General features: G+C 46.8%; 1 protein-coding gene across 5 annotated transcripts in view; it reads right to left on the minus strand.

Annotated features, from left to right (window-relative positions):
* Paxip1 (PAX interacting (with transcription-activation domain) protein 1) overlaps positions 1-26,141 on the minus strand; it is a 51,593-nt gene that overhangs the window by 6,479 nt on the left and 18,973 nt on the right. For all 5 annotated transcript variants that reach the window (NM_018878.3, XM_006535758.4, XM_030254708.1 and 2 more), the window contains 12 exons: positions 25,446-26,066; positions 19,033-19,732; positions 18,580-18,674; positions 15,019-15,114; positions 13,415-13,552; positions 12,812-12,933; positions 11,873-12,057; positions 10,395-10,438; positions 7,927-7,997; positions 6,186-6,288; positions 4,405-4,573; positions 2,256-2,356 (listed from right to left, as the gene is read on the minus strand). In NM_018878.3, coding sequence (NP_061366.2) covers positions 2,256-2,356; positions 4,405-4,573; positions 6,186-6,288; positions 7,927-7,997; positions 10,395-10,438; positions 11,873-12,057; positions 12,812-12,933; positions 13,415-13,552; positions 15,019-15,114; positions 18,580-18,674; positions 19,033-19,732; positions 25,446-26,066 — 2,445 coding nt within the window. The remainder of the gene's footprint in view (positions 1-2,255; positions 2,357-4,404; positions 4,574-6,185; positions 6,289-7,926; positions 7,998-10,394; positions 10,439-11,872; positions 12,058-12,811; positions 12,934-13,414; positions 13,553-15,018; positions 15,115-18,579; positions 18,675-19,032; positions 19,733-25,445; positions 26,067-26,141) is intronic.

A 26,141-nucleotide genomic window follows, 5' to 3' on the forward strand; every position in this document is an offset into this window, starting at 1 on the left:
CCATGCTTCTTGCCTTGATAATGGACTGAACCTCTGAACCTGTAAGCTAGCCCCAATTTAATGTTTTCCTTATAAGAGTTGCATTGGTCATGGTGTCTGTTCATAGCAATGGAAACCCTAAGATATTCAGATAATTAATAGCTAAGAATAAACAATGTTTGACAATTCAGATATACTGCAGATAATTAGACTTCAAAAATTTCAGACATACACAGAATATAGCATTTATAATTATCTCATTATTAAAAGATCTTTTGACTATGAGACAGGTCTGCTCCCGACAGTACCCCCATTCCATGTCAAAGAAGATGATGTGTATCGATAACCTCCATATGGAGTTGCTTCAATTGTGACAAGCTAGCCACTAGGCAGAGAAAATGTCCATACTTCAACTTCAGAGAAATCTGTGCATAAAGGACAAATGGACGCAGGAAGTTGACTGGCAAGCTCTGCTAAGACACATATGTAAGTCCTTCATAATTCATGCTTCACAAAAAATCTGAATGGATGGATGCTCAATGTTATAGGGACAACACTAGAGTCTGTCTAGGCAGTCAGCTATCACTGTCATTTATATAACGTTTGGAAGCTGCATCCCTGCACTTCGTGAGTATTCAGTTAATATTTATTCCTTTTCAGGTCTCTGATGGGGTTGAAGACTAGATAGTCAGAATCTTACTATAAGCTTAAATTGTTTAGGATTTAAGATGATATTCTAGGTCCAAGAATATGTTTTTAGGTTGATAATCTAAGGTAGGATAGATAATAGAAATTTTTCCTTAATTGCCGAATACTGTGGGTGGACATTGTTAATGTATATCATACCTTATCATTTCATAATTGTTATAATTATATTCAATTCATATTGAAAGAAAAAGGGCCTTTTATTGTACTAAAAGGGGAAATTATAGAGAAAATCTTGTGTATTGTATGGATGCCACACCTGTCAATTAAAAAGACTATGGCCTATGGCTTAGGCAGAAAATAGGTGGGACATCCAGGAGGCAGAAAGAATTTTGGGACAGAGCCAAGCACAGGAGATTTGCTGAGAAAGATGTGAGGAGATGGATGCATGGTACCTGAGCAGAGGTAACCAGCTGCGTGTCAGAATATAAGTTAAAATGATCTAGTCAGAGAAGAGCCTAACTAATATGGCCAAGTATTTGTAAATATATTTTGAGTCTGAGTCTTATTTCTCGGAGCTGCTGAGAAGTGCTGAGAAGAACTGGAGCCTAAACTTTACAGCCATCTACAAGGACCAGAACACACTTATGCCAAAGCAGGATGAGGGCACACTTTTGCCAGTCTGTATAAAATTCCAATGTAGCGCAGAATTTGGCCATAGATGTCTGCCCAGCAGGGGAGCAGCAGCCGCAATTCAGCTACAAACAGGAAAGGAAGCCATACTCGTGCTGATTCTTCCCGAGGCTATAACAAGACTCTCACAGAAAAAGGTAAACATCTGGAAAACTCAGACCCTGGACGTAAAACTGAATCTTGGCTTCCAAACCATTCCTAAGACGTCCAAAGACCAGATGAGTTTTATTGACTACTTAGTTCTCTGATTAAAAAAAAAAAAGGAAAGAAAAACAACAAAAAGATTACTTCCCAACTGCCCGAAGCCTTTTATCTATCAAATATTAAAAATACAAACTCCTAAATTTTCTATTTAGCATTCAGTCAGAATGTTCCCAAGGACCATCTCTAGTGGAACACAAGCAGCCTTCTAAGGTTTGTTAAAAGTCAAAAGCCAACAAGCTGGTTATGGAGGCCAGTGACAGTAGGATGTGTGGAAGGAGGTAGAGGCAGGAGGATCGAGATTTAGAGGCCAGCTTAGGTGCATAAAACAATCAAAACAAAAAGCCTGAAACCTGAAATGTCTTTTATCAGTTCAATTATTCATCAACACACACTTGGATCCCTTATCAATGACTGATCTCCTTTTTAGATTATTGTAACAATTTTTCCATCAGAGTAAAGAATGTTCCTGAAACCAAGTATGGTGTCATACTACTTTAATCCCAGTACCCAGGAGACAAGAGGATACTTAGTAAGTTGGAGGCCAGCCTGATTTATGTGGCAAGTTCAAGCCCAGTCTGATCTAGCTACACAGTGAGAGCCCATCAATATCTATTAAGCTGTACTACACTCCCTTGCAGAAAGTAGTCATGAGATAGAAAGGACAGTTGGGTGATCCTATCTATCACCATTGCCACATCTACTCAGTTCTGTAGGGGCTTTCCTTACCAGCATACCTTAAAGAGGGGAGAGACATGGGCTCGCTTTAAGGACTCTTCCAGACTGAAAGAGAAGAGCACTTCTGCCTCAGCATCTCGAAGGATGTAGTTCTGCTCATCTGGAAAACAAAAACAGTGTGTGCTCTGAAAGGTGCACCCTGAATAGAGCCAGGCCTACAGGCAGGCAGGCCATACAACCCACAGCCACACTCATCCTGTGACTTGGGTATTGTCCTGGTTGTTTTTATGTCAACTTGACACTCATTAGAATCATCTGAGAGAAGGGGTAATTGGGAAATTGTTCCCAGAAGAAGATGGAACTGTATGTAAATCTGAAGGGCATTTTCTTTATTAGGAAGGGCTCAGATTTTGGGGGGTGATGCCATCCCCAGGTCCTGGGTGCTATAAGAAAGCAAGCTGGACAGGTCATGTGGAGCAAGCCAGTAAGTAGCATCCCTCCATGGCTTCTGCATCAGCTCCTGCTTTCAAGTTCCTACACTGCTTGGGTTCCCATCCTAATAACTCCCTTGGGTGATGAACAGTGATATGAAAGTATAAACTCTTCCTCCTCAGGTTACTTTTGGTCATGATGTTTCATTGTAGCAACATAAATTGCTACATCCACTACAGTAGTGACAAGTGCGACAGGCCCTGAAAACCTGGGCACTGTCCCGAAGCGAAAAGTTCACGGAAACTTAGTCTCCTGGAATCGTGACATCCTGTATAAAGAATGCTCCAATGTCCTTGCTTTAGTTGGTAAACGGAGCTGTGTGCTTTCCCTTAATATTGCTTTATTACAAGTGCGCCTAAGGATTGATATTTTGACATATAGCTAAGTTAGATTCTAGGCAGTCCTTGATCTGACCCTGGGCATGGATAGCTAAGTCATTGCCCTACACAGAAATTTACCATTATCTAGGAAGAAGGAAGTTTGTGATCTAAGGAGGAATCAGAGTAGATACTTAGAACTATAGGTAGCTAGCTGAGTTACATCCATACATACGTATTTACAATGGCCTAGGGGGGAAGGTGGACTATACAATAGACTAGAGTAGGAACTATGGCAAAGGCACAAAGCCCTTGCCCCTGGCTTCTAAGATTAAGTGGACCTTAGGTTTTTGATCCCAATTGTTAACATTGAATTTTATCCCAGTTGGTTCCTGCCAGTCCTTCCGTGTTTGCATTCCTCTGTTTTGTGTAAGAATCCAGTAACCTTTTTGTACTTTGCCAGTGTGTCACCCAACTTCCCTATTTTCTTCTGTATAAAAAGTTTGATGCTCGATTTGACAAATTACATTCAGATCTGCACTCCCTCGAGTCGAGTCTGTCTGTCAATTCCCGCAGACTCCTTGTTCACCTGCAACCAGAGACCAGGTTCCATGCAGACAAGGACCAAAGAGGGTCTGTGGTAATACATGTTGACTAAGACAACTATAAGACAGGCAAATGTTCTATTAGAACCACACTGCAGCCCCCCGTGTAACTAACAGGAGGAGCCATCATGTGTATAGAGCTCCCACAGGCTGCTCACCAACAGGCTTCAATAAGAATGTGGCCATTCTTGTCTACTAGGTGCTCTTGTCTACTAAGACTTTACAGTACAGTGGGAACTGGATATCACAGGGGAAATTTCCAAATGAAATGTACTACGAGCAAAGGCTGCAGTTTGCCTTTTCCCTTGAGGCTATTCAAAGACTAAACCTTTATGTCTTGTTACAGAATAGAAAGATGTCAATCAAAGGAATCCCTGTCATAGGCAATAAATTTATGAGCTTAATTAAATGAATAAATACAACGTAGTTAAAGAACAAACTAGACAAATACTTGGATAAATTCAAGAAAAATCCACAATTTCACCATTGAAAACGAGCACCTTTAGCCAGGCAGTAGCCAGGACTACACAGAAAAAAATCTGTCTCAAAACAACAACCAGAAAGAAAGAAAGAAAGAAAGAAAGAAAGAAAGAAAGAAAGGAAGGAAGGAAGGAAGGAAGGAAGGAAGGAAGGAAGGAAGGAAGGAAGGAAGGAAAGAAAGAAAGAAAGAAAGAAAGAAAGAAAGAAAGAAAGAAAGAAAGAAAGAAAGAAAGAAAGAAAGAAAGAGGGAGGGAGGAGGGGAAGGGGGGAGGGGGAAGAGGGGGAGGGGGAGCCCAGCCCTGCCCAGCACGCACCGATAAATGTCTGGCGCTTGAAGCACTCCTCCAGCCAGTCCGGAGTCACAATGTGCTTTACTACAGAGATGGCCGTCAAGAATTTCACTGTGCGTGTCACCTTGCTGGCAATGAGGTGGGTACACTTCTTCGTGCACTCAGCAACTTCCCCACCAAGAATGTACAGCTTCTGGAGCCACAAACACAGCAGAAAGGGAACCACATGTCAGCAGAGAGTGACATGTCACCTTCCTCAGCTGCACTCTTGAGGAAAAGCAAAGCACAAAGTATACACATGTAACAAAGGCCATGCAACAGTCCTGCTCGGGTTTTAGAGCAGGACTACAAATAACATTTCTAACAGCAGTGTTAGCAAATGCTTCCTTGAAAAAAAAAAAAAAGGTGAGGGACTGGCAAAATGGCTCAGTGGGTAAGGACAGTTGCCATCAAGATCGATGACAAAAAAGCCCCATTCCTGGAACCCACATGGTTGAAGGAGAGGGCCAAATCCTACAAGTTGTCCTGTGACCTCCAGATGTACCCTGCGGCACATGTACAACACCCTGCCCCCAACACAACACAAAGAAAGTACACATAAGAAGAAAGTACATTTTACATAGAAAGTATATGACTCTAACCACATAGTCAGTGAATTTTGGACCCTCTTCCACCAAAACCAAACTACTAATCACCAGATGCCACCAATCCCTCCCATGGTCTCTCAAAATGTGTATTTACAAATGTTCTATTATTTCTATCAACCCACCTACCCTACCCAGGGTACCCTCCTTCTTCCCCAGAGACCCAATCATGGGAAGGCCATGTTCTCAGAGAACCTAGAGGCCCAGTGCCTCTCAAGCCTGAAGTCTCTATACTCAGCTGTTAAAACTGATAACTTCATGAAGTTGGCAGGCAAATGGACAGAACTAGAAAATATCCTGAGTGAGGTAACTCAGATCCAAAAGGACACACATGATATGTATTCACTAATAAGTGGATATTAGCCCAAAAGCTCAGAATACCCATGATACAACTCACTGACCATATGAAGCTTAAAAAGAAGGAAGACCAAAGTATGGGTGCCTCAATCCTACTTAGAAGAGGGAACAAAATAATCACAGGAGGTAGGAGAAGGGAGGACACTGGGAGGGAGAGGGAAAGGGTGTGATTGTGTGTGTTAAGGGTCAGGTATGGGAACAGACAGGAAAGAAGTCCAGAGGGTCAGGACAATGAGTACACATGGATGGGTTCATGGCTCCAGCTACATATGTAGCTGAGGATGGCCATATCTGGCATCAATGAGAGGGGAAGCCTTTGGTCCTGTGGGGGCTTGTTGCCCCAGGTTGGGGGATGCTAGAGGGGTGAGGTGAGAGTAGATGGGTGGGTGGGTGGGGAAACACCCTCTTAGAGGCAAAAGGGAGAGGGAATGGGATAGAGAGTTTGCAGAGGGAAGACTGGGAAGGGGGACATTTGAAATGTAAGTAAATAAAATAGCCAATTAATAATAATAAAAAAAATTCTCATGGTCCAGACTTTTTATGTTAACAAAAGAACTAGTAACGAATTATAAAATAATGCCAGTAAACAAGGCAACTACCAATACTTCATAAACACTATCAGTGGAGGTGTGACAGGCTGTTCTTGATCAACCATCACTGCCAGTGCCACTTGAGCAATGAGGGTACTCCATGCATACTAGCCGAGCGCTCACATCCCCCTGCTAAGCGCTATGCTAATAAATGGCCAGTGTAAAGCCAAGCCAGGCAGAGGACACTGCTGAAAACCTTTAAACACAACTTCACCTTAATGTACTGCTGAACTTGAACAGGCTCAAACCCAGTGAAGAGCACTAAAGGCGTCAGCTCTGGAGTCAGCTTCTTAGTGGGAGGTGGCAAGTCTTCAATTCTGTGATGCAAACACACAGGGCAGTGATGACTTCAAACAGGGGCTCTTTAGGGAACCCGAACTTAACAAACTTTAGAGTTTGAGAGTCAGAGTGGAGGGGTGTTCCTGGGATGGATGACAGTCCTTTCTCTCCTACCAATTACCAGAGTCCCACCACATCCTGGAGAATCAAGCACCGGATCACTGTTGATAAGAACCATGTTCTCAGGTGGACATGGTGGTACACACCTCCAACGCCAGCATAGGGCAGCCAGCACTATCAATTCAAAGCCAACCCCAGGGACATAGTAAGTCTGAGGTTAGCCGGGCTACATGAGACCCTTTCCAAAAAAAAGAAAGAAAAGAAAAACATTCCTATCACTCACTCCCCGTCACTGTGGTCCAGTACTTTAAGGAAGCAGCATTAGACCCAGCGTCTAAGTCACTGGTTTATCAGCTTGCCCAGCACAGTCTCCACTCTTCACATTAACATGTATGTGCTCAGCACAGCAGCTGCTCTTCACATTAACATTTATTTTTAGTATTTTGTAGTAGGACTGATGGAATAGCAGCTAAGGGCTTTACAAGTGACCACACCCCTACTGCCTTATGTTAGGCTTTTAAAACCGTCAAATGACTCTGTGGCTGTTGTTACACGAACAATAACACACTGAGAGGGTGTCCTAGTACTTCTACACAGCTAAGTTCAGCCCTGTCTTCACCAAGACACACTGCAAGGCATAGTTTAAATAAAAGCCTTGGGTCTTGTATATTCACCTTCAATGTTATCAAATCTTATCTGTATCTATAAACCTGAGTTTTCCTCAGCTTGTGTTCGGGTGTGGTGAGTGAGGGAAGGAGGAGGAGAAAATGCTGATTGCAAATGGCCGGCCCCTCAACAGTTCCCTCTCACCAAGTACAACATGGAGCCAAGAGCTCTTGAGTATCCTAAGAATAGAGCCTCCTAGCTTGCTTCAGTTCAGTGTTGCTTCCGCTCTCAGGAAGGCAAGACTGTTGGCCAGCCACACTGCCTCAGGATGAACCAAAAAAGTAGGCATGTAATAACAGCCAATCAGCATGCAGAGTGCCAGGCACAGAAGTTACTCAGGAGTCTGTCCTCTTTCCCAAGGTGGCCTCCCCGAGAACTGGAGAACCCAGTGTGGCTTAGCACAGTGCACTTGGAGCACTGCAGGTGGCAGCGCGACTCCCCACAGCGCTGCTCACACATGGTCTGGGTAAAGTTCTGCTTGAGAAAAGGTCCTGGTTTTTATTTGTAATAAATAAGAAAGAAACATGCTTAATCACTGAGTATCTGTCAAACAGACGCTGGGATGTCATGTGACAAAAGTAAATCCTTTTAAATCCAACTTACAGTTATATGTATGTGTTTTGCCTACATGTGTGTCTGTGTACCATGTGCGTGGTCTGGTGACCACAAAGACCAGAAGAGGTCATCAGGTCCCCTAGAACTGAAGTTACAGGCAACTGAGAGCTGCCATGTGGATGCTGGAAACTGCTTTTAACCACTGACCCATCTCTCCAGCTCCTTGGATACAATTTACTATGAAAACTCTCAGAAACATGACAGTTGGCAGCAATGTTCCAAAGCCAACCTGTAAAGGACAGAGGAATGGGAGGAGCCTGCCCTGCTGCACATACCTGGCTCTTTTAGAAGAAGGCTGGATGTTAGCGACCTCATTTGGTTTCAGCTTAGGAGGTAATCTTACACCCTGTAAATAAAATGTTGTATACTTCAGTTGATCTCCGAATACAGAGGCCTCCAAGACACAACATCACCAACACCTTCTGCCCCAATCAACAGGAGAGCAACTGCCCTCACTAGGTAGGGTGGACCCGGACAGGAGCAGAGACCTGCCTTTTCTTTTCTCTCCCACTGTAGTCACCAAATCTCTGGATATCTAAACATGCCTGCCCATTCCCTTCACTTCTCAGAACTCTCAACCATCAACTCCCCATCTTCACTCAAGCGCTCTGTTCCAACCTTGAATATAGCACACATTATCAGCGCCAACACATCTCCGTAAAGCAAGACTAGCCTCAAACCAGAAGTCTCACACTACATACCAAGTGACAATCACATCATCGGTGCCATTATGAGCAAGGTAAGGTGCTCAATCTTAGCAAGAGCCTCATGTACCAGAACCAGCCCAAGCTCCCTCAGCAAAAAGCCTTACCCACCAGCTCAAGCCACCACTCCAGACAGAAGCAGGGAATGGAGACTGTCTGTGGGGTCCCCACATCAGGGGCCGCCCACACTGACATTACTCTTCATACTGTATGTAAACTCAGTTGGCTGGGCCTGTCTACGCTATACTGAGTCCAAGGCCAGCCTCTACAAGTAAGCCCTTGTTGCGAATACATAAAGGGCTGGGTGCAGAACCACTGCCCAGCCCACGACACAGGCTCACTCTCCACCGTGACTGGCTCTACAAGCCCATTTTAAAATCACCACATGGTAGCTCATACTTACAATTCTAGCACTATAGTCATTTTCAGGTATACATTAAGTTCAAGGCCAGTCTGGGCTCTATATGGGACCTGTCTCAAAAAACAACCAGAGTGGGGGGGCCAGGTGGGGTAGTGTGATGCCCTCCCCCCACCTTGTCCCTTGTCACCTTTGGTAGTTGGGAAAGCTAGCCCTACATGGTCACTAGCTGTAGCACTGAGGAGCTTGGGCCCTGCACCTCAGAGCCTGGACAACACAGTGGAGGTGAAGGCACCAGTGGGCCAGTCCCTAACGGTATGAGAGCCAGAGAACTGACCCAGCCCTTCATAAGCTGGAGCAATTGGGAAAGTGAACCCCACACCTTGACTGGGTAGCACAGTGGAGCTGACTGGAGGCCTGAGTGTGGGTGAGCTGGCCCCAAGAGCATGAGAGCAGGAGTTGGCCCTGTCTCCTGATGATGGCTTAATAGTGTGGCTAAGTGGTGGAGACATGATCCTGGTAGTTCGGATACGGGAGAACTGGTAAGCTGACCAACTCAGCTGCCACCCAGGCCCTGATCCTAGGCTTTTGAGTTGTCCTACCCTCAATTCTATGTCATCTGGGATTGGTTGGGCCATGTGAAATGGCCATTCCAGCTGATTCAAAGCTACATGACACAGGGCAGTCACTGTCTTCAGACACACCGGAAGAGGGCATTAGATCCCATTACAGATGGTTGTGAACCACCATGTGGCTGCTAGAAATTGAACTCAGGACCTCTGGAAGAGCAGCCAGTGCTCTTAACAGCTGAGCCATCTCTCCAGCAGGAACAATAGGTCTTAAATGAGTAAACACTAATACAACAAAGCCACAGGCTCATCAAGCCTTAAAGGTGAGAATGTAGAGAGTTCCTAACAGACAACCCATAATCAACTTCCAAAATGCTCTATCCTGAAGCAGCTCACCAGAATATCCAGTGTGATGTGACCCTACCCAAGAACCCTCAGGAACGTTTCCCAACAATAGGGAACTCTGACCTGTGGCCTGTGTGTGGCCATACCTCTGCCACTTCTAGTGACTCTCAAGGCTTTGTCCACTACTTATGAAAAACTGACATCTGATGACAGTCCTGCTCCTTAGCTCCTTGAGTGTGACATGGCTCTCTGACACTAGCAAAGATTCTCACATACATATGAGCACAATCACCACCCACACATACAATAGAGAAACATGCAGACTGGTATGCTAACACACTGATGACAGAGGAGATACCCTTCATGTGCGACTGAACAAGGAACAAGAAGCCAGCAATCATGAACATCCTCACTGTACTTGAGTGGCACGGCAACAGCCAGTGTGTGTGTGTGTGTGTGTTTGGGGGGGGGGGGGGGAGAGGAAGAGGGGCGGTTGGGGGAGACACACAGGAGTGTCCACAGTAAGGTGTGTGGGGTGACATACAGGAATGTCCACAGTAAGATGTGTGGGATGACATACAGGAGTGTCCTCAGTGGGGTGTGTGTGTGGGGGGTAACATACAAGAGTAAACACAGTGAGATGTGTGGGGTAGCATATAGGAGTGTCCACAGTGGGGCGTGTGGGGTGACATACAGGAGTGGCTAATGATGTGTGTGTGTGTGTGTGTGTATAGCAATGGCCTCTATGGGGTGTGGGGTTGGCATACCATCAACAGCTCTGCAGTCACCTTCACTGGGGTCCTCCATGCATCTGAAAGAGAAAGATGTCATCTTCCACATTGAATGTCTACAAAACTTTGCTGTAAGGCCTTCTTAGGCAGGGAACCTAGTAGACACACAAGGCTTGTCTACAATACTCATTTAGGGTAAGTGTAGCTATGATACTGCAGCTCAGGATCCAGGACAGGTGATTCACCAAGGGTATGCACCATGTGCCCAGTAGGACCCACAAGGTCCAATACACAGGTGCTGGCCATGGGAACAGCTTGTGCTGTGCAACAAGGTGGATCTGACACCAGATGTGCACCCTGCAAGGACCAGGCAGTCCACTGGGACAAACAGCTATACAGTGCTGGGTGTCCAGTAGGAACACAGAGCAACGCTTCCCATGACCGAAGATTTATAAAGCAAAGTGGGCTTCACAGGGGAATGTCAAAACACAACCTGAGAAATGTTCATTTTAGAAAGGTAGAATTAAAACCTAGCATCATATATTTACACAAACAGAAGTTTTTAAAGATAAATAAAAAATGTCTTTAAAAAGCTGTGTTGCATCTTATATCCCCTATCCTCTGTGGGGCAGTCCTCCCCTGAGGGTTGTACAGTCATCTTATATCCCCTATCCTCTGTGGGGCAGTCCTCCCCTGAGTGTTCTATCCTCTGTGGGGCAGTCCTCCCCTGAGTGTTCTATCCTCTGTGGGGCAGTCCTCCCCTGAGTGTTCTATCCTCTGTGGGGCAGTCCTCCCCTGAGGGCTGTACAGTCATCTTATATCCCCTATCCTCTGTGGGACAGTCCTCCCCTGAGTGTTCTATCCTCTGTGGGGCAGTCCTCCCCTGAGGGCTGTACAGTCATCTTATATCCCCTATCCTCTGTGGGACAGTCCTCCCCTGAGTGTTCTATCCTCTGTGGGGCAGTCCTCCCCTGAAGGCTGTACAGTCATCTTATATCCCCTATCCTCTGTGGGACAGTCCTCCCCTGAGGGCTGTACAGTCATCTTATATCCCCTATCCTCTGTGGGGCAGTCCTCCCCTAAGGGTTGTACAGTCATCTTATATCCCCTATCCTCTGTGGGGCAGTCCTCCCCTGAGTGTTCTATCCTCTGTGGGGCAGTCCTCCCCTGAGGGTTGTACAGTCATCTTATATCCCCTATCCTCTGTGGGGCAGTCCTCCCCTGAGGGTTGTACACTCATCTTATATCCCCTATCCTCTGTGGGGCAGTCCTCCCCTGAGTGTTCTATCTTCTGGGGGCAGTCCTCCCCTGAGGGTTGTACAGTATCAAAGGATGAGCACACATGGGGCAGGACAGCATCAGGGAGTGACAGTGAGGAGGAGAGCTGCTCAGACAACAAACCCACAACCACACCATGTAGAAGTGGGGCAGCATGGGAGGAAGTGCAGCTATGCAGAGGGACTAAAGGAAGCAGCTACGTATGCAGGCTTGAGGGCACATCAACTGCCACTGACCTAGAAGACCCAAGACCAAGTGTGGAGTGGGAACGAAGGGGTCCGGCATGTTGAAGGCGGTGTACCGGCTGTACTGCACTTGCCGCAGGGCCTCAAAGTTCCCCAGCAGAATGTCCCCCAGCCACTGTGCATTCACACATGGGATCCTCCACTCTTTGGCCTTTTCATACTTCAAGCCGCTTGGTCTTTTTTGTGAGGAAACACATTTACTCAATGTTAGTTTCATCTTACTATGAAGTTTTATCTATTTTCAAAAAAGCTAATAAAACTAATGAAAGTGGCAGGCATGTTTCAGCAACACTGCCAGCAATCCAAGCTGCCCACCACGGGTATCAGGGCTCCAACTGGGTCAGGCTCTGATCTGACTCTATTCCAGGTATCTAAACTCATCAGTTCAAGTTCTATTGTTTCATCCATTCACCTAGTCAAGTCTTCACAGCTGCTCTGCTGGCAGTGCTGTGAATACCAATCTTTAAAAAATAGAGGCAAAGCCAGGTCTGGTGACACACCCCTTTAATCCCAGCACCCAGGACAGAGGCAGATCAATTTCTGTGAGTTCAAGACCACCCTGATGTACACAGAGTTCCAGGACTACTTAGAGACCCCACTTCAAACAACCACCACCACCACCAAAGAAAGACTGAAGGCACTGAAGAGTAGTAAGCTGAGAAGACAGACACTCAGGCCTTTGTGTCATTGTCTTCTGGACTTGCACACTTGAAATCACACAAAACTATGATGTATTAAGGAAGGACTGCTGCTAGGTGTGGTGGTGCATGCCTGGGATCCCAGCATTAGGGGGCTGTAGGCAGGAGATTGCCACAAGCTTGGCTTATAAGAGGCCATGCCTCCCCCAAACCAACCAAACCCCCCAACTATCTGTACATCCCTCTCCATTGGGGGCAAGCAGGACTGAAACAACTTCCAAGCCCAGCTTACTCTTTACAGATGAGGACTGTGTTGCTACGGCACAGGTACCCTGTGTACTTGGCACCTGCCAGGTATGCCATTAACTTCAGGTCATCTCTGTCATTGTCAACAAATCCAGTCACAGAGATAATCTGGGGAGAAAAGAGCAAATGAAATATAACACAAATGGCTCTGACTGCTCTGTCACGATCTTACAGTATTAGGGATGTATCTGGAACTATCATCTCTTAAAGCATCTCAAGAAAAACTTCACAGATAGACCATGAAGCACACAGCATCCTAAGGCAAGAGATAGGGCTTCTCTCACAGGGCAGGACTTCTGGCATCTGTGCAACATTGCCCAGGTGATTTCAGGTCACTATGTTGAGCACACACACAGGGTAGGTCTTTATTCTTCTCAATGGTCCAGGCTCTGGGTCAACTGGTGGCAAGTACCCATGAGTTCTATCTAACAGTGGGTGACTCATCCTAGGTTTTGAAGTGTCAGCAAGGGAAAATGACATATCTTGTGCCAGGCACTGCTACCATAGCCATGGCACGCAGGGGTGAAAGGCAATACAGGGGTCTGGGACAGAACTATGGAATGTCAAGCAGGAGAGGGGATGGCCTCACATGCTGTGAACAGGGTTTGCCCCCAGGTGGGAACGCCACCGGGAAATGCAGGGCTCGATGAGGGGGCATCAGCTTCTTCTTCTTCAGCACTGTGTTGAGCCAGTGTGCAGTGACACACCGCTTTCTCTCCCGTAGTGCCTGGCAAACAAACAACAATTATGTTGTTTCTAGCTCTTTGCTATTGGCCTAGAGAATGGTTGGCTTGTACAATTTGGGGCCACCTTCCCAAAGCAAGTGAATTGAAGATTCTACCTCCAGGGGATCTAAGCCTCACAGGGCACCTACATGTTTCATGCACCCACAAAGAAACATACACAAGATTAAAATTAAGCCTAAAAGAAAAATCATAGTCAGGAACGACACAACACAATCCCCCCACAAAGAGACACCACAGATGAGGTGCACAGTCCAGAGTAGGTCACAGGACCTAACAGGGTGCTCCTAAAGTCTATGCACATATCTATTAGCATTCATCTGTCAACGCGCAGGAAGATTTTTTAACCGAAGAGGAGAAATCAAAGCCTCAGGGAAGAGGCGACGATGGGGGCTTACCGCCTAGAGCTAACTACTTGCTCTCTTGGGTCTTGGCCTCAGGGGCCCTTGCATGTAAAGCCCCAGATGGTACCAAATCCCATCTGGTGGTGACTAGGAGGGTGTCGCATTTTGTCTGCCTCTGCTTGGAACGTCCCATTCCCTCTCTATTGCCCAAAGCTGTCCACAATAGTATCTATCTCACCAAAGTGGCTTTTTTAACTTTGGAGACAGGAAAATATTCTTTGGAAGATTCCAAGAACTGTGAGATGGTATGTTTGTAGTTCACTTGTCTAACGTGCATGATCTTCAGTCTGATTCCCTGGCACAATGACACCTGCCTCTTTACGGTAAAGATAAAGGGATTGAAAGTTTACGATCTTGGACTCTGATACATGATTCAGTCAAGGCTGCTGGGACCACATGATGTAGCAGAATTTTCCCTGTCCAATCACTTTAAATATTAATAAAACAAGAAGCCTGTGATTGGACAGGGAAAAGGGAGACCGAGAGAAGAGTTTCAGAGATGGGGACAGGGGAGGAGGAGAGGGAGAAAAAAGGAAGATTTTGGAAGGAGAGGAAGATGATCCAGATTCCACATTGCTTTAAATTGCCACAGGTAGTTATAATCTCATAAAAGGATAGAATAACTGGGATAATTTGTCTAATCTAGGTGGGCAGCTTGTATCATTATCAACTGGCTCTGAAATTGTGTGGGGATCTTATGAATTGAGAATTTATTGTTATACAAATCTGACTTCTAGAGTTTTGATTTTACCGGGTTACTGAAGTTTGGGACTACTGACCACAGGGGGTAGATGGCTGAGAATGAATGGGCAGCTCTGAGGGAGGCGAACAGGAGCTGGGAAGACTAGCTCACACAGAGGCTAGCCTAGAGGCAGTGGGATCATGGGCAGAGAGTAGTTGGGTATAGTGCAGGAAATTGCCAATCTTTTTTACGATTTCCCACAACATGACACCCTGTTCCACAAGTACACACAGCAAGCACTTGCTTCTAGGGATGAATATAACACTGTGGCATCCTCCCAACCAGGGTGGCCAGCTGTTCTTACCTGTGTGTACATACTACTGACTTGACTTGCGCAGAGGAGGTGTGTACATCGGCTTGTGAAAGTGGGGTCCACAGTGCCACCATGTGCCTGGATTATCTACACAAAAGATCCAGGAAACCCGTCACCACTTCCAATTATTCAGACTATTACCAACTGTGATTTCAATTCAGCCAGCTAGGAACAGAGGCCAGATGACCCTGGCGTGCCGCACTCCCCATTCGCAGAATCTCCCCGAGCACTCAGAGTAACACTATACCATTCAGTCATTTCAAAGAAACAGGAATGCAACGGTTTTGCTTAAAACTGAGCTTCTTCCCCCCAGCACTGTGGACATTTTGGTCAGTGGCGTGTGTGGCAGAACTGCCTGGGTGGCATACAGTGTCCAGTAGATCCGACTTCACAATGGAAACCACTGGTGTCTCCACTAACTACCAAATGCTCTCAGAGCAGATCCACCACCCTAACAAACCTTCACACTGTATCAGAAAGTCCCATCAGAATATCAAACTATAACTGATGGGCTGGAGAGATGGCTCAGCAGAGATGAATGAGAGCTGCTCTCTGAGAGAGCCCAAGTCTACCTCCCAGCACGCATTCATCTGCCTGAATCTCTAGCTTCAAAGGATCCACTGTCTTGAGCCTCAACAAGCAGTACATGCTCGTGGCTGGTGTGAGCACACACATGAGCATGCATACATACACATACATATGCACGCACACGCGAGTTTTGGAGAAGGGACCATTCTATCCTGCTGTGAGTTTTATACCCTCAGTATCAGCCATCACCACAGAAAACTGAACATTACAGTACACCAGCTAAAAAGTAAGCTTAACCCCAAGAAAGACCTGGACTCAATCCGACTCTCGGTTCACTTGCCACCTTGAAATGCAGGGATTCTTTCTATTTTAACTGTTTGTAAGTTTGTGACAGCGCCAGCAGCTCGTTGCTTCATCTGCTTTCCACTGCCTGCGTGTGTCTTCTGATAATTACTAATATTTTCTAATGCACAAATGCTGTGCTACTCCGCTGTTTTCTGATCTTCCACATCACCCAGTGATGTTCCTGTGTGAGGGCCAAGGCATCCAGGTGGCCAAGCACTCCCATGGCACCTAAGACAAATGTTCCTCCTAGTGTAGGCTTTGTTTCCTGGTGCTAACCATGACTTTCATCCCACCATCTGCTGTCTTGAAAGTATTCTACCCAGCCTCACTCCTAAAATCTTCAGAGAAATGTGAGGTGCTTTTAAAGTATGCATTTACAACACATATCCTCACGGTTTCCCTCCCACATTGCCAGAGGCTCCTCCACACCTTGCTCTTGGTCTGGAGTCACTCAAAGAAGAGGAAAGAGTCACTGCTGTATTATGGCCACTCACACAGTGGAAGGCCCCATAGGGTGGGACCCTGGCTAGCCCAGGGTATAGCAAGCGCTCCCTCAAGCCTTTTCAGGAGTTACCCAGGAGGGAAGTAGAACCTTCACTGGCTTCCTCAGCAAGAGCAAACAATCTTCCTTGTCTGACCTGCCAACTCTGGTTCTGTTTCACATCTACTTGGAGTTCCCTTCATACTCACCCAAGAACTCCTATTCCTTAGCTGCCATGTACCCCTTGCTGGATTAGTGGCTTCTAAAGAGAGGTATGGGGAGGAGGTGAGCACTCTGAGCTAGACACCTGTACTCATCCTTACTCTACTCCCACATTCATGTGGTGGGCAGGCTGCAGAGTACTAGACTCAGAAAGCACCACCCTCAACTAATACTGGCTTCACATGCTATACTGAGCCATAGACCATGTCCTGGCCTTGATCACAGTCTCCCTTCAATAAGCCTCTATTTTTCTTTTTAAAGATTTATTTATTTATTTTATGTTTATGAGTACACTGTAGCTGTACAGATAGTTGTGAGCCTTCATGTGGTTGTTGGGAATTGAAATTAGGGCCTCTGCTTGCCCTAGTCAGCCCCACTCGCTCCAGGTTTTCCTACTCGCTCTGGCCCAAAAATTTATTTATTATCATTAAGTACACTGTAGCTGATTTCAGATGCACCAGAAGAGGGCGTCAGATCCCATTACAGATGGTTGTGAGCCACCACGTGGTTGCTGGGACTTGAACTCAGGACCTTCAGAAGAGCAGTCAGTGTTCTTACCACTGAGCCATCTTGCCAGTCCAGCCTCTAGTTTTTCAAGTGCCCTGAATTGTCCCCTGGTCCAGCACTGCTCTCCCCCTGCTTAGTCTGCCAGTGTCTCCATTGGGGTAAGCTGTTCTTGACAGCTTTCTTCCCTTCTCTGTCCCAACTGCCATCACGTGGTGCTGCAGGGCTGGGAGCTTGGCACAGTGCTGGGCCTCTTGCTTCTTGAGAGTAAGAGAAGGCAAAAATCAGGAAAAGACCAAAAAGCCTTCAAGCCAACTTGAGGAGGCCAAACCGACTGGGAGGGAGTGTTGGCTTGGCTAACAAAAGTTTGTCCAACATATATAAGAGGCCCTTGGCTCAATTCCCTGCACCCTGCAAACTGGGGGTGGTGACATATACTTTTAACCAAGTGGCTGCAAGTTGTTGTTCAGAGTGATCTTTTGGAATTCAAGCACAAGTTCTAGAGACTCTACCTCAAACAAGCATATGAAATTCCAAACTTTACTATTCCACAATCTTGGATTCTGGCTCTACCTATTCATGAAGCTTCTCCATGCCCCACTTCACTGCTCCCTATCTTTAGGCATCATCCTCTCCTGGCTGGTCTACCATTCCCCCTCCTGGTAAGCCCAGAGTCTATCTATACCTTACCACACAACATATCCTCTAACTACTCCATTCACCCCTTTTCTATATGGCTTGTAAGAAAAAATCCAAGTTTCACTGCCACAGCATCAAGTATTGGAAGACAGACAGCCTCTGTCTTTTGCTCTCCCTTAGTCAAGAACTGGCCAGGATGAGACTGATGACAGTCCCCACTACTGCTGCAGGTTCACCTTTATCAGGTGGCTCTGACTGGGTCAGCCCTCCTATCCTTGCTCTAAGTTCTCCTGTGGACACATGGATCACCTCTATCGGCTTTAACATAGTTCTGTCTAACCCTTGCCCAGCCTCTCCCAATTCAACATTGCCATCTTGCTGCACACTTGGCATCTGGCAGAGGTTTAAACACCAGCAATGCTTACAGAGAAGAACAGTCCAGCCATGGACTATCCTAAACTTGGTTTCTATGTAAAGCAGGGAGAGAAAGGGATTACTCCATTTTGATTTGTAGCATGATTGCAAGGAAGACTTTCCAAAGTTTTCTTTTTCATCCATAACAAAGAACAAATAAAAAGAAAAATATATGGACTATCATTCCACAATTACACCAGAAGACAATTACACATAACCATTACCCCTGAAGGAATTTTAAGAACAATGAAGCTTAACACTCCACCTGGTACCTAAGCAACAGAAGTCCAGAAAGTGATGGGCACCTCCCATGGAGGGCAGCACTGAGGGGGGCACCCCTCCCTGCCCACCAAAGTGCACACATGGAAGCCAACCCAACCAGGCCATCACACATACAGCCCTCAGCTTCCCCAACTCACCCTTTTCCAGGTGGCCAGCAGCTGCTTATCCGACATCTGCTCGGGATAGTCCGCAATTGCAAACACACATCCTAGCAAGAAGCTTTCTTCTGGAACTAGAATAACAGACACGAACATAAATTAAAAGTGCATTTTGATGAGTTTAGTTTGAATCCATAATCTAACTACATCTGGAAAGTTGCACAAATATACTAATCAATCTAAAACCAGATCATTAAAAACAAGACATAATTTAGGTCTAAACACTAAATCCTCAGCACTGGTCCTGAGGCAGCCTTCATACTCTGTGAACACTGGTCCTCACTGCAGTGTGTGCAAATACAAAGAGCCATAATTATCTCTCAATGCCTGTTCAACAGGTATGAGATTCACTCCATGAGCCATAGTTACTTGATAGGCGCCATGCTCTTACGCAAGCTTGTAACTTGTGAGAAAATAGGAACCAGTACTAACTCTCCACTGCTGGGTCATGTCCAAAAAGCTGCTGCTGCTGCTGTTGCTGAGGTGGGGGCTGCAGGGACAGCTGCAGGGGCTGCTGGGGTAGAACCTGGTGCTGTAGTGCCTGGGACGCTTGGCTCAAGTGTGCTGCTTGATTCTGCATCTGCTGCTGCTGCTGCAAGCGTTGGAGCTGCTGCTGTTGTTGCTGCTGCTGGAGAAGGTTGTGCTGCTGTTGCTGCTGTTGCTGGAGCTGTGCTAACTGGTGGTGCTGGAGCTGCTGCTGCTGCAACTGATGAAGCTGCTGCTGCAGGGCATGCTGCTGCTGAAATGGCTGCAGCTGCTGTTGAGGACGATGCAACTGCTGCTGAGGGTGTAATGGTTGCTGTGGAAACTGGAGCTGCTGCTGAGAGAACTGATGCTGATGGACTTGCTGCGGGAACTGATGTGATGGAGGCTGGGGGTAGGGCTGGGGCTGCTGCTGCTGCTGTTGCTGCTGCTGCTGCTGCTGCTGGAGCTGCATGATCTGGGGCTGGAGGTGCAGGGCTGGGTGCTGCTGCTGAGGCTGCTGGGGAGGGTGGTGCTGCTGCAACACGTGTGTCTCGGGAGCACCTTTAGCCTGGCCAAACAGCACAGCACTGGCATTGGGGTGTCCCTGCTGGCCACGGGCCACCTGCTGCTCTAGGCTTTTTGTGGGTGCTGAAAGGGATTGTAAGATCTAGAAAACAAAAAGAGGGCCAAGTTGCTACTAATAATTGCTGAGAGGCACTACCGGCTCGTAAGCGAGTAACAGTGACAGTGCATTCATGTGGCTGATATGCCAAACTGCTACAAAATGGAGACCAGACAGCAACACCACACTGCTCTCACATGTATACTTTGTATTCAACATCCAGAGAGCAGGACACCCAATTATAAAACAGAAAATAGACTAACAAACACAGGAGATGTTCCCAGGTAGAGTGCTTGCTACCCAAGCCTAACAACCCGAGTTCAAGCCCTGGAACCCACTGGGAGAGACAAACCCAATCCCTACCCCCACCCCCTCCACCTTCCACCCCACGCATACACACACTGGGGGCACTGATTCACAGAGCTGCTGCATCTTAGAGAATAGGGATAGAATAACAAAATAAACAAGTGGCAGTATTTGTTCTTGTGTGAGCCGGAGCAGCCTGGGCTACAGGGAATGAGGCAATCTCCCCAGCAATTCCCTCCTCTGTAGCCTGCTCTGTTTCTGACTGACTAGGGTGCAGTAGAAAGTGGCAGCTTTGGCTCAGGTCTTTCCACAGGAGCCATGTTCTACATCTTCCTGCTTCTAGGAGTCACCTCTACTCAGATGAGGCAGGGGATCCACTATTACCACCAAAGCAACTCAGGCCACAGCTACACCTGTTCCTCTTGCACTGCACCTTGTCCTGGGCAGTGGATGTAACATAGAAAAGGGATGGAGGGATTCTAGCTAAAGGTGTACTTAAAGGCAAATGAAAGCTGGGCTTGATGGTATAGACTTGTAATTCCAATACTTGGAAAATGGAGGACCGAGCATAACAAGTCCAAGGTCACCCCTGGCTACAAAGGGAGTTCAAGGCTAGCCTGAGCTACACAAGATAATTATTATTGTTCTTGCTGTAATGATAATGATGAGGAGGAGGAGGAGAAAGAAGAGGAAGAGGAAGGTATTGGGGAGTAAGCATGCCAGTCTGACAACCAGAGCTCTGACCTCCAGAACCCACATAAGAGGCAGGCACAGGAGCACATGAACATTCGATCTTAATGCTCTTACAGGGAGAAGGGAGGCAAAGACTAGAGATTTAAGAAAGCTCTTGGTCACACAGACTAGCTACATAGCAGTGAACAAGACTCTGTGCCAAAAAGGAAGGAAGACAGGACCTGACACTTTTAAATCTTGCTCTGACTTCCATATGAATGCTGTAGTACAAGCACATCCACACACGTGTATAAATATGCACCTACGTGCAAAGATTTTTTTAAATGAATAATGTTCACTTTAGCAGCACATATATTAAAACTGGAATGATACAGAAAATATTATCAAGCTCACGAAGTCTCAACCCTACACAAAAAACTACAGGCAACCAAGGAAAGCTGAGAGCAGTAGTCTTCCCCAGGGAAAAGCAGAGCCACTGGTTATCCCATACCAAATGGTCAGGTCTTAAACATGCAAACATACAAACAGCATACAGACTAAGCAGGTTATATCTATTTAGGTGTGCACACACAGATGTAACAACAATGAATGGAAAAGAAGTCATGAACTTGAAAGAGAACAGGGGGATGTGAGAGGGTTTGGAGGAAGGAAAAATGGAAAATGATGTGATTACATTAAAATCTCAAAAAATAAGAATAAGGTTCATGAAAGAAGTCTCTTTTTGCTTTTGTTTTGTATGCAGACATAGGCAGTACCGAAAACAGTACTTAGAATGGACGGCTTCCTGAGAAATCATTACAGCTGTTGACTCTCCTTCCTCAAACAAGAGGCAACAGATGGGACAGTTGCAGAGATGGCCTGTCACATGAATAGGCAAAGCAGCCATCTGCCACACTGGTGTCCTCTGCACAAGGACCCTGAAGAGATGCCTCGCAACACAGGAGCTGCTGCCAGGGCAAGCACGGGAGAATCTGCAGCCAGGCAGGCCCTCTGGACCAACTTCTGGTTCTGAGAGATCAGTAAAATGCAGCAGACTTTGTGAGGAAGCCATCTGGTAAAATGATGGAAGGAAGGCAGCGGTGGTAGTCCACCTGGGAGGCAGAGGCAGAGGCAGGTGTAGCTCTGAGCTCGAGGCCACCCTGTTTATAGAGAGAGTTCTAGGACAGCAAGAGCTGCATGAGAAACTCTGCCTCAAAACAAACAAAACAAAAAGGAGAAGAACAGACATGTTCCTGCCCTCGGCTTAGAAGCGAAGGCTGAAATGTTACCGTACCAAGGAAGAAACAGTGCACAAGAAGAAACAATAGGAAGTCAGGAGAACCTGGCCAGGCGAGGACAGCCACTAACATCACTGGTGGAGACAAGCACCCTCCCTCCCATCTCATCTGCCCCAAACTGAGAACAAAGCAACCCGAGGGACCCAAGGGAGAGGAAGAGTCCCAGGGACTGGCCATGTAGCCATGCTAACTACAGCAGCAACTCTCAACTCCCCTCCTTTAAACACTACCACCGGAGTTCCACCAGAATATAAAGACCTAGCTAGGACAGACTTGCCATCAAACAGGAGTTTGAGTCACTTCCCCTCTCCACCTTGATCAAAAACAGCAACAACAACAACAACAAAAAATCAAACTAAACCTCCCTTGTTTGACGTTCTGAAATTCATTTTCTGCACACAGACTCTCTGAAAGCACTGTATTACCTCTGCTATGGCTAGCTGAGTCAGTTCCATTCTGGATCCAGTGTCATAGAGAACAGTGTCAGACAGAGCAACTCCCGCCCCTCAGATCAATTCAGACATCAGTGTATGTCTAAATCCAAACAGACTTAGGAATCCCACACTTAAACCTGCATCTTCGTGAACACAGCAAGAGACCAGCACTGACTAAGCCTGCTTCTACTTTGAGAGTGGGGGAAGGACAAAGCCCATGCCTTCAACACAGAATGCATGGCTGCCACCCAGAACTTCTCATGTAAGGAAGATATGGAGACGAAAGCCTCACACCGCTATCTAGACTCACACAGCTGAGATCTATATAGTCAATATTTCTAAGTGCTTACAGGCAAATCCACCTGTGCAGCCCAAGTCTGCTCCCGAGAGCTTGCTCACCTTCCAATCTCTCCTCCAGGTGCTGTTGCCCCTCTCTCAAGACCTGAGGCCAGAAATGTCCGTCTTCTCTGCCTCCAGCCTACTGACCAATATATCTTTCAAACTGCCACTAGGCCTATTAACTTTCCAACACCCTTCCTGCTGTCCTCCACTGCTCTCCAAGACCCATCCTCTTTGTGGCTGTGGGGCCACATGGCTCCTGCCTCCTGGACACATATTCAGGAAGGAAGGTGGTGTACCCTTCATACTCAGGCTGGAATACCCACCTTCTGTGAAGTCCAGTAGCCCCTACCCCCAAGCATGCTTCCTCACAAGCAGACATGCCTGCTATGTCAGCTCTGAGCCCCCTCAACTCCACAACTTCCCAGACACAGTGAAATGCTGTGCTCAGTCACAAAGGCACGTATCTGGCTTGTCAACAGTCACTTGACATCTGGGAGGGAACAGAGACAGGCAAACAGGCTGTGGAACCTTGGGCTACCAGCAGCTTCATTCCTAAAGGTGCTACAGTTTCTGTACACTAGGCCAGTTTTTTGTTTGGTTATTTATGAAAATGGTTGTTTTGCCAGCATGTGTGCCTATATAGCGTGCTCACAGTGACTGTTAAGAGCAAAAGAGGGTGGTAGATAACATGGGACTGGAGTTACAATGGCCGTAAGGGGCACATAAGTGCTGGGAATCAAAGGCAGGAACTCGGCAAGAGCATGCCATACATCCTCTTGACCACACAGCCAACTCCAGGCCCAACATGGCCAGTTCTCACCACACAATCACCACCAAAAAAAGCCTAAAGTCCAGCCTATAGGGTGAATCTTGGAATCTGGGCAAATGTATCAAATTTTACAATTTATTTTGACCAATGTAGAATGTGCCTGTCAGTCAACTATACACATTTGACACCTCCAAAGGGCATGGTCTAGGATCTGTCTGTCCACTTTCCTGTCCGCCATTCTCTCCACAGGGATCTAGCTACCCCTCATCTTCCCTCTCTCCACTACTGTGAGCTCCCTCATTTCCCACGTCACGTTAAAGTTGTGGTTGCCAACCTACTATAGTAATGGTCACACCTAGTAGTACTGCCTTCCAGTCTCTGAATCAATCATCTGGCAGTCCCCCATTCTCCTCAGACCTGGATAACCGTCTTCTCTCTATCCTGCCTCAGCACCTGGCTGTTTTCTTTCCAACACCTAAGAATGCCTGGAGTGGCATGGATCTGTCCCTTCCACTGTCTCTAGAATCCCAACCATCAGTATTCACGTTAACCCTACAGACAAGGTTTTAAGCATCTTTAACCAACAGAAGCTATTACATATGGTTGTGAGCCACCATGTGGTTGCTGGGGATTGAACTCAGGACCTCTGGAAGAGCAGCCAGTACCTTAACCACTGAATCATCTCTCCAGCCTGGCAAAATGATTATCACCCAGGCCATTCTCAGTTCTCTATGTCCACCTTAAATGGCACTGGGTCCTGCCTCAGGTTGTTACCACACTTGAAAACCATTAAAGGGAAAAAAAAAAAAAAGAACAGGACTGGAGAGATGGCTCAATGGTTAAGAGAGGTCCTGAGTTCAATTCCCAGCAGCCACATGGTAGCTCACAACCATCGGTAATGGGGATTGGATGACCTCTTCTGGTGTGTCTGAAGACAGCGACAGTGTACCCACATACATGAAAATACATAAAATAAATACATCTTTAAAAGAAAAAAAAAAAAACCCTTCCAGAGCAAAGAATCCACCAGACAGCAGTTCTTGAATGGAAGGAGTTGACTGCCTATGCCTGGCTGTTCTCAGCATTCCCACCATGACCCTGGACTCTTCTCTTGTTCTGTTCTACCTCATGCATAGTCTCATCTGCTCTAAAGCTAGAGAGCAGTGTGTGCTGTTGGCCTCACTTCCCTCCCTGCCCACACCATCTTCCCTCGCACCACCTCAAAGGGTCTCTAGTCCTCACACCTGCGGCTCTTTCAAGTCTCTACTGCAGTGCAATCTCTGCCCGCTCACCAGGATCCACTCCAGCACAATGTTCCAGCCTCTTAATTAAGCACCTTTCCCATTTCCTTCCCCTCTCACCTTCCTAAGTCTTCATATAACACCTGCCAGACTTCAGCTCACTGCTGCTCAATCTCCATGAAGCTTCCCAGGAAGGAAGTGCACACTTCCATCCCCGTGACCACATAACAAAGCCCCTGGAGTTCTCACACCACCCAGGCAACATCTCCTGTTCTCAGAGGACAGCAAATCCTTGCCCACTTTGGGCTTCACCTAGAACTCGGACCTTGGTCCTCTCCACACCTGCCATTCAAGTCTGACTGACATCACCTCCCTCATAAGATTCTTCCTGCTATCAGTGTGACTTTAACACTGAAATACATAATAACAAGTACCAATAGGGAAAGCATACAAAGACATGGGTCTTTAGGAAACCCACTAAGTTCACTCCTGGGAGAATAAAGGGCCATAAGGCCTTATGTAATGGATAGCAGGTATTTGGTTCCCTGCTGGCCCAAATGTCACCATGTGACTTCTGCCTGTTTAACATGAATATAAAGAAATTCACACAAAAATGGGACTTATAAGTCACCTCATCTGAAGGCAGGGCCATAAAACCCCACTCTTTAAGGCAGCTTTCAGACTCCCGAGACTTACATGTGCAACATTGGATGGCCGGTTGATCTGCTGGATATCAGCATTGTTTGTAATGTTTCGCAACGTCCGGACAGCTGGGCTCCAGGTCCCTAGTATTTCTGACCGCTCAGAATTCTGGAGGTTTTGTCCAGGGGCCATCAAGTTACCCCGCATGTCAGGAGGCAGAATGTCCCCTGGAACAGGTGGGACATTGGCACACAGGTTAATGAGTCCTGGCCCTTTTCCCTGAGGCAGCCTGCGCTGGGCTGTGTTGAGTGGTGGGGCTTCAGCAGGGGCCCAGTTCAAGCTGCGCTCCTGCTTTTCAGGGGATGAGTCAGAAGAGTCATCAAACATCAACTCTCCTTTGGACACCTCAGCCCTGGGCTTGGGAGAGCACGGCTGCTCAGCAGGGGAGGCCACTGCAGAGCTGGCGACACTGGACTTCTCAGTGCTGCCCTCGTTCTGGGAGTCCTGCTCCTCGTTGTCTCCCTCTTCCTCCTCCTCTTCCTCCTCCTCATAGATGATCAGGCGTGGATGGTAAAACGCTTCATCCTTCCTCCTCTTCTCAGACACACAGTCCAGGACCCAGTCCGGGGTGACAATCTTAATACTTGTTCTTTTGACAGCACGCTCGTATTTCTCCTAGGAATGAAACATAACATACTGAATGACGCTTTTGCTCTCTTCCTGTAATCATGCATTTGCGATAAGAGGGCT

Source organism: Mus musculus, chromosome 5 (assembly GCF_000001635.26).
Source record: "Mus musculus strain C57BL/6J chromosome 5, GRCm38.p6 C57BL/6J".
Classification (NCBI taxonomy): Eukaryota; Metazoa; Chordata; class Mammalia; order Rodentia; family Muridae; genus Mus; species Mus musculus.